A 7,422-nucleotide genomic window follows, 5' to 3' on the forward strand; every position below is an offset into this window, starting at 1 on the left:
TTTTTGAGACAGGGTTTCTCTGTGTAGCCCTGGCTGTCCTGGAACTCACTCTGTAGACGAGGATGGCCTCGAACTCAGAAATCCACCTGCCTCTGCCTCCCAAGTGCTGGGATTAAAGGCGTGCGCCACACAGATGCATCTCAGCCAAGGCTCTGTAAACTTCCTCTACTTCAGCCTTCTGTGTTCTGCTTTCAGACATCTACGGAATTCTAGCCACGCAGGCGCTTTTGTGATAGTGACAGAAGAAGCTATTGCCAAGGGTATCCGGAGGATTGTTGCTGTCACAGGTGCTGAAGCCCAGAAGGTGAGCAGGTCAGGGTGGCCTGTGGGCCCTGCCTAGCAGGGGAAAGCTGTCACCATGCAAGGTTTCTAGCCGTCATGGTTAATCTTTTATATTTGGGGGCCAGTTGCAGGGCTCAGTACAAAAAGGCACTTGCCACAAAGACTAACAACTTGAGGTTGTGGCCAGTGACCCACATAAAACGTATGGAGAGAACTGACTACATAAAGTGCTTCTCTCACACATATGTACCATGTACACACACCATACACTGTGTACACACACACACACACACACACACACACACACACTAGTAGAAAGTCCCAAAAGACAAACATTGTCTAGGAAAACAGAATACATAAATCCTGCGCCTTCCTCCCAGCACAGTTCTGTGTGAGGGCAAGCCAGAGTCTCCTGCTTCATATGCCCTTCCCTCTCGACATATCCCAGGGGTGGTCCTAAGGCGAGGTGCGTGACACCAAGGTGAGCTGCGCAGCTTGGTGGTAGATCCTGAGGAATGGTCACTTTCCCAGGTGAAGGGGCTTCTGGTTCGTGAACATGAAGCAGCCCTGAACAGGGGTTACAGTGCAGCCTTTGCTGGCCAGTTGTGTATGGCCAGAGCACTTGCTTCCTGAAGGAAAGGAACCCTGGTGTTTAGAGCTCTGATGGTTCTCTTCCTAGGCTCTCAGGAAGTCAGAAACCTTGAAGAAATCTCTCTCTGCCATGGAGGCCAAAGTGAAGGCTCAGACTGCACCCAACAAGGACGTGCAGAGGGAAATTGCTGACCTTGGTGAGGTAGGAATGGCTTCCCCCTGTGTTTTAAACTCTTTGTTCCTTTATTTGTTGTGCTTTTGTTGTTGTTTGGTTTTTTGTTGTTTTGTTTTGTTTTTGAGACAGGGTTTCTCTGTGTAGCCCTGGCTGTCATGGAACTCATTTTGTAGACCAGGCTGGCCTCAAACTCAGAAATCCGCCTGCCTCTGCCTCCCGAGTGCTGGGTTTAAAGGTGTGTGCCACCACGCCCGGCTTTTGTTGTGCTTTTTAAAGACAGAATCATATTCTATAGCCCAGACTAGCCTGAACCACTCTATGCCGCTCAGGCTGGCCACAGATTCGCAGCTGTCCTCTGGCTTCAGCATGTCTCTGCAAACATGAGCCACATGCTGGGGACTGCGGGTGGTGGGGTGTCAAGTTCTTTGTTTTAGAAAGGATATCATGCCGTCCACACTACACTCGAACAGCTTGTATTCTTGGTATGCTGGGCTTCCCGAAGGTCTTTGCAGGCTGTACTCAGAGCTGATAAGGACCAGGTCTCAAGGGAAGCCCTCTTTATCATGCTACTTTCTGTCCAGTGATGGCTGCTGCATTAATATAGTGACCAGTCTTAAAGCCAGCAGGTATCTTTGTGTTTTTCTGTTTTCTCAGACTCTGGCCATGGAAGACTTTGGTTCAAAGACAGAAGGTGGGGTGGGGTGGGGTAGAATGGGCTTGAATTTTACCCTACCTCCTATTAGCTCAGATTCCAGATGGGTCTTCTCTTCTGGTTCCAGGCCCTGGCCACTGCAGTCATCCCCCAGTGGCAGAAAGATGAACAACGAGAGACTCTGAAATCCCTGAAGAAAGTCATGGATGACCTAGACCGCGCCAGCAAAGCCGATGTGCAGAAGCGAGTAAGTCTTGGCAGTGCCAGCAGCTGGATGAGTGCCCAAAGGTTTTCCTAGGCAGAGGCTGACAGGATTTAGAGTCTGGTCCCTTGGCCTAAGCCTCTCTCCTGGGCTTCTTGTAGGTGTTAGAGAAGACAAAGCAGCTGATTGACAGCAACCCCAACCAGCCTCTGGTCATCCTGGAGATGGAGAGTGGAGCATCGGCCAAGGCAAGCCGGGAGAGGGCTGGGCTGCCCTGTGTGTCCGCTGAGTGGGTGTTTGTCCTTCCAGCCTTCTCAGCCCTCTAAATCTGGGCTGTGTGGTCACTTATGCCCACTGCTCAGTTCTAGAGTTAGGCTGAGCCCTGGAGAGAGCTGGTGGTCTGAGAGGGAGGAGCTTCCTGGGGGTAGGAGGCAGACCTCAGCCAGGGTGTGGGCAGGGTCCTGCCACGGGTGTTCGCGTAGGCTCCTGGGAACAGCATCTGCCCTTAATAGGACATGGGATGGTTCTCTGAGGGCTGAGTTCCCAGCTTCCCTTGTAGAAAGCAGGGCTCCCTGCTCCAGTGACCTAACCTGAAGTTCGCCCCACAGGCCCTGAATGAAGCGTTGAAGCTTTTCAAGACACATTCTCCTCAGACATCTGCCATGCTGTTCACAGTGGACAATGAGGCCGGCAAGATCACGTGCTTGTGCCAGGTTCCCCAGGTCAGAACTTCCCACAGTCCCAGTCTAAGTAAAAGCCTGCAAACCCGTATGCCAGTAGGAAACCCTGCCTGTAGCTCCTCGAGGAGGGCTTCTTCACAGCATTTGCCAAGACTGTGCACACGCAGTCCTCATTAGAAACTGTTGATCTGTCTATCATTTGTCACCTCCCGAGGTGCCTTTACCCCTCGGGCTTTCTTTTGGTGAAACACTTCACTCCTGGCTAATGCCTGGCTTTGCTCTCTATCCTCACTTTGGCAGTAGCCATAGCTACTCTCCTGTGCCAGCTATAGTGTTAGTCTGTGGTAGCATCACACATGATACAAATGGATGTTGGGGGCTCCTGCCATTCCCCCCTCAATCCCATTCTGACTACCATTGTCCCCTCCTGTCTCCTAGAATGCAGCCAACCGAGGGCTGAAAGCCAGCGAGTGGGTCCAGCAGGTTTCAGGCCTGATGGATGGTAAAGGCGGTGGCAAGGACATGTCCGCCCAGGCCACAGGCAAGAACGTGGGCTGCCTTCAGGAAGCACTGCAGCTGGCTACCTCCTTTGCCCAGCTCCGTCTGGGAGATGTGAAGAACTGATGGGAGGGAAGCCCTCTCGGGAAAGCAGCTCGCCGTCAACCAGACATGTCTGAAGGTGGGAATCCAGCCAGGAGCTCTCCTCCTGCCACGAAGACATTGGGGTCATGGGACCTTTCAGCAGCCCCGTCCGTCCTGATCCAGCGGTAACGGGAACACGCCTGGAGCTGTCCTGTGATTCATTGCCCCTCTCCATTACTGCTCTGAGCCCATTCATGTCAGCACCATCTGTCTAAAATCACTACCCAGGAATGCTTTTTAACGTCATGATCATGTCTAGATAAGGTCACTCAGCCAGCCTAAGGCTTCTAGGTCTGCAGAGGAAGGAAGGAAGCCTTTTCTCTGCAGAAAATAAAAAGGACCATGTGCAATATTTGGTGATGTCATGCACTCTGCTTCTTGTCTTGAGGTGAGCCCTGGCTCATGTATATCTGTTACGGTTCCAGCCTGTTTCTGGTTGATGGTATCACCGAATAGACCCCCAGACTCCTGAAAGTTCAGGAAATTCAATAGAAGGGTGGAGGAAAATTCTTCTGAGTTGCTTCCAGTGGAGAACCACTGTTCTTAGTCTCTTAGGACAACCTCCACCATGCCTGTCCACATGCCTCCCTTTGAGGCTGCTGATATGAGGTCAGACAACTGATATAGGCGGTATGAACCTGTAGGTGTGTCCTACTAACTACCCCACCCCTACTGCTTTAACCTAAAGTAGGTTCAAGACCCTGGCCCAGCCCTAAAATGCAATGTGTATGAATCTACAAACAGCAGGGTCTGGAAGCAGAGATACTGTCTGCTTATGACAGTTCCTCAGAGTGTTAGAAATATTATCTAGTACAAAGAGCAATACTGCCCATTTATTAAACAAGTGTTGAAGCAGCCAGGGGACTAATTGCACGAGTAAACAAAAACTTCTCACCTTGGGCAAGCTTATGTGAAACAGTCTGAAAGCAAACTTCAAGGAATAACAACAGATCCATTCCTTAGGACTAGCTAAGGTACCAGCATAGGAGTCCAGCTATACCTCGCCGTTCTTCCTCCACTCCACTAGGTGGCAGCGCGCACACCTACCGCTCTCCCGATAGGCTCTGCGCGGGCGCGTATCTTTAAGCGAGCGGAAGAGCCTGGTGCGCAAGGGCAGCCCAGCAGGCGGAAGTAGCTCGCACGCCGGTAGCCGCCATGCCGGGAGACCATCGCCGCATCCGCGGGCCGGAGGAGTCCCAGCCGCCGCAGCTGTACGCGGCCGAAGACGACGAGACACCCGCTGCTCGCGACCCGACGCGGCTCCGCCCGGTGTACGCGCGCGCCGGGCTGCTGAGCCAGGCCAAGGGCTCCGCCTACCTGGAGGCGGGCGGGACCAAGGTGCTGTGCGCTGTGTCCGGTCCGCGGCAGGCCGAGGGCGGCGAGCGCGGCAGCGGCCCTGCGGGAGCGGGCGGGGAAGCTCCCGCTGCCCTCCGGGGTCGCCTGCTCTGCGATTTCCGCCGCGCTCCCTTCTCCGGTCGCCGGCGTCGGGCGCCCCAAGGCGGCGGCGGGGAGGATCGCGAGCTGGGGCTGGCGCTGCAGGAGGCTCTGGAGCCCGCCGTGCGCCTGGGGCGCTACCCGCGTGCTCAGCTCGAGGTGTCGGCGCTGCTGCTGGAGGACGGCGGCTGTGCGCTGGCCGCGGCGCTCACCGCGGCCGCGCTCGCCCTGGCCGACGCGGGAGTGGAGATGTACGATCTGGTGGTGGGCTGCGGCCTGAGCCTCACCCCGGGACCCTCCCCGACCTGGCTGCTGGACCCCACGCGGCTGGAGGAGGAGCACTCCGCGGCCGGTCTCACGGTGGCGCTCATGCCTGTGCTCAATCAGGTGGCCGGGTTACTGGGCAGTGGGGAAGGCGGGCAGACTGAGAGTTGGAGCGATGCGGTGCGCCTGGGCCTGGAGGGCTGCCAGCGCCTCTACCCGGTGCTGCAGCAGTGTTTGGTGCGGGCTGCCCGCCGGAGGGGTGCCGCCGCCCCACCCTGATTGGAAAAAGCCGGAGCGACGAGGATGCGGAGGACTGCTGTCGCCCTTCTCTCCCTAAAAGACCAAGCGCTGATGGTCGCCTGACTCCGCTGAGCTGAGAAACGAAGTGGGGCAGTTGGGCTCACAGAACCAAAGCACTGCACAGCTCTTTTGGAAAGGTTTAAAAGGCCGTTGGAAACACGATCCAGTTGGAGAGATTTGAAAGCAGCCATACTCCCGAGTTGGAAAGGACTTGGGCTGGATTTACCTAGTAAATGAGATAAGGGGCTATGGTCTTGTAGGAGATGGACCCAGTGCAGGCCAGCCATCGGCTCCAATACATAATAAACTGATTCTTTTGAGAGGATGGACAAGGGGACTTTGCCTTCTCAGAATAAAACATAGAAACTATTTTATGCCTGGAAATACATCTGTTGTGTTTTTTCTTGATACTAGAGTTAGAAACAATGCTGTTCTGAACTGGGTGTGTGTTGAGTCTGTGTTTTCAAGGGCTCCGAGTCATTACTGCCTTAAGTGTTCATATTAGCCCACTGTAACTAAGAAAGGGTTATGTGCTTTGTAGGAGAAACCTCGTGCCCTGGAGCATTGTCTGGGGCAGCTGCTGAGGTGATAAGTCTGAGGAGACTCCAGGACAGCCAGGGCTACACACAGAAACCCCTGGTTTGCGGGGGGGGGGGGGGGGGGGGGGGGGGACTGGAGAGAGTTAAAAGAAGTTCTGGTGCCCCCCTATCCTTTCCTTTAGGACAAAATCATGTCTAGGAGTTGGGTAACTGAAGGATTATGTTCTGGAAGGATGCCCAGTCCCATCCTGGTGTCCTGTCCAGGCTTGGCTCCTGGCACCAAGGCTCAGGGCAGCAATGGACTACTCAAATGGGGACCGCCTAAATACTGTGGCATCGCTTACAGCCTGGCTATTCCATAAGGCAGAGCAGTCCTGACTGATCAGGAATATAGGGGCTTTTCTTCACTTAGGGTGGAACTGGAGGAAGCTGTGTGACACTTATTAAGTAAGCTGAGGACAAAGAACTCCTAACCAAGAAAAAGAAGTATACATTTTGGCTGGGTGGTGGTGGTGCATGCCTTTAATCCCAGAACAAGAGGTTGGTTAGGTGGGCACACACAACCTTACAGCTCGGTGTCACTGTAGGGATGCAAGTGTGTTTCACTATTGTGGCTGCAGAAAAATGAACACACCACCAGGTTTAGTGGTGCGTGGGCAAGGAGGCAACCTTCGTTCCCTGAGAGCCAACAGTGTTCACTGGGCTCAGGGCCCTGTCAGGTGCCTCCTGCAATACCACCCCAGTTGAATGAGAATAAAGAGATACTGCTAGTCTATGGGCTTCCCTACCCTGCCCTCAGCAGGACTCATGGGAAAGACCTCAGGAGTTAAACCCACAACCACTGGGAGGTTTCCTGGGTGGGCTGGACCATGCTTCAGCACTTTCAATGCGCAATCGCCAGAAAGGTAACTTCAAGTTGCAAGGGAGTGACTAGGGAGGGGTCTTCCAAAAATACAAGGCAAGGAAACAGGCCACTTAAGTACCAGCTGAACGAAGTCTGGAAGGTTTCCCACCTCCTACTGGCTACACTAGTCCGATGCTGGATTCTTCACCTGTAGAGAATAGAGGGGCTGGCTTAGAGGGCAGGAGGCACAGCCTGGGAAAGATGGCTAAAATGTGCTCAAATCTAGTTCTTCCAATTCCCCTCCTTCAGACTTTTGGGAAGTCTGAGGCTATTCTAGATTCTTTGGGGGATGGGAGGGGTGTTGGAGAGTGTCCAATCTAAGCATACCCACTAACACTAAAGCCTGGAAACCCAGAACCAGCAGGCAGGAGCAGACATTCTCCCTGCAGCACATTCTTTTCCCAGGACAGTTGTGACTCAGGCCATAGGCAGCAGTGAGGGCCTTCCTGAGCCCATCCAGCCTGGGTTAGGCAGGGCCTTATGAGGGAATTCACAGATAATGGAGGGAGTTACAGGAGGGCAGAGAAAATGTAAGGCCCTTTACTGCTACACAAAGGGCCATTAGATTGTCTCACCCTAGAAACATTAGCATGCCACAGCCCTGGGGAGGCAACCAATGGGATGAGGCCAGAAAGGGAAGAAAGCCAATGTTTTGTTGTGTTTTGGGGACAGGGTTTCTCTGTGTAGCCCTGGCTGTCCTGGAACTCACTCTGTAGACCAGGCTGGCCTGGAATTCAGAGATCACCTGCTTCTACCT

The 7,422-nt window shown here is 53.9% G+C and overlaps 2 protein-coding genes across 2 annotated transcripts in view; both read left to right on the forward strand.

Moving 5' to 3' along the window:
* Nucleotides 1-3,576, forward strand: part of Aars (alanyl-tRNA synthetase) — a 23,333-nt gene extending 19,757 nt beyond the window's left edge. Inside the window, exons 16-21 of the mRNA XM_029480692.1 lie at nucleotides 196-304; nucleotides 962-1,075; nucleotides 1,828-1,947; nucleotides 2,064-2,150; nucleotides 2,511-2,624; nucleotides 3,021-3,576. Coding sequence (XP_029336552.1) covers nucleotides 196-304; nucleotides 962-1,075; nucleotides 1,828-1,947; nucleotides 2,064-2,150; nucleotides 2,511-2,624; nucleotides 3,021-3,206 — 730 coding nt within the window. The 3' untranslated portion in view covers nucleotides 3,207-3,576. The remainder of the gene's footprint in view (nucleotides 1-195; nucleotides 305-961; nucleotides 1,076-1,827; nucleotides 1,948-2,063; nucleotides 2,151-2,510; nucleotides 2,625-3,020) is intronic.
* A 770-nt stretch (nucleotides 3,577-4,346) lies between these two features.
* On the forward strand, nucleotides 4,347-5,665 carry Exosc6 (exosome component 6). The gene has a single exon (XM_021170600.1). It carries the CDS (start codon nucleotides 4,380-4,382, stop codon nucleotides 5,199-5,201), a length of 822 nt encoding a protein of 273 aa, XP_021026259.1. The 5' UTR covers nucleotides 4,347-4,379; the 3' UTR covers nucleotides 5,202-5,665.
* Nucleotides 5,666-7,422: the final 1,757 nt, after the last annotated feature.

The sequence above is a fragment of the Mus caroli genome, chromosome 8 (genome assembly GCF_900094665.2).
Source record: "Mus caroli chromosome 8, CAROLI_EIJ_v1.1, whole genome shotgun sequence".
Classification (NCBI taxonomy): Eukaryota; Metazoa; Chordata; class Mammalia; order Rodentia; family Muridae; genus Mus; species Mus caroli.

Coding starts and splice junctions, on each gene's coding strand:
- Exosc6 (XM_021170600.1), top strand. CDS start 4,380: ATGCCGGGAGACCATCGCCGCATCCGCGGGCCGGAGGAGTCCCAGCCG.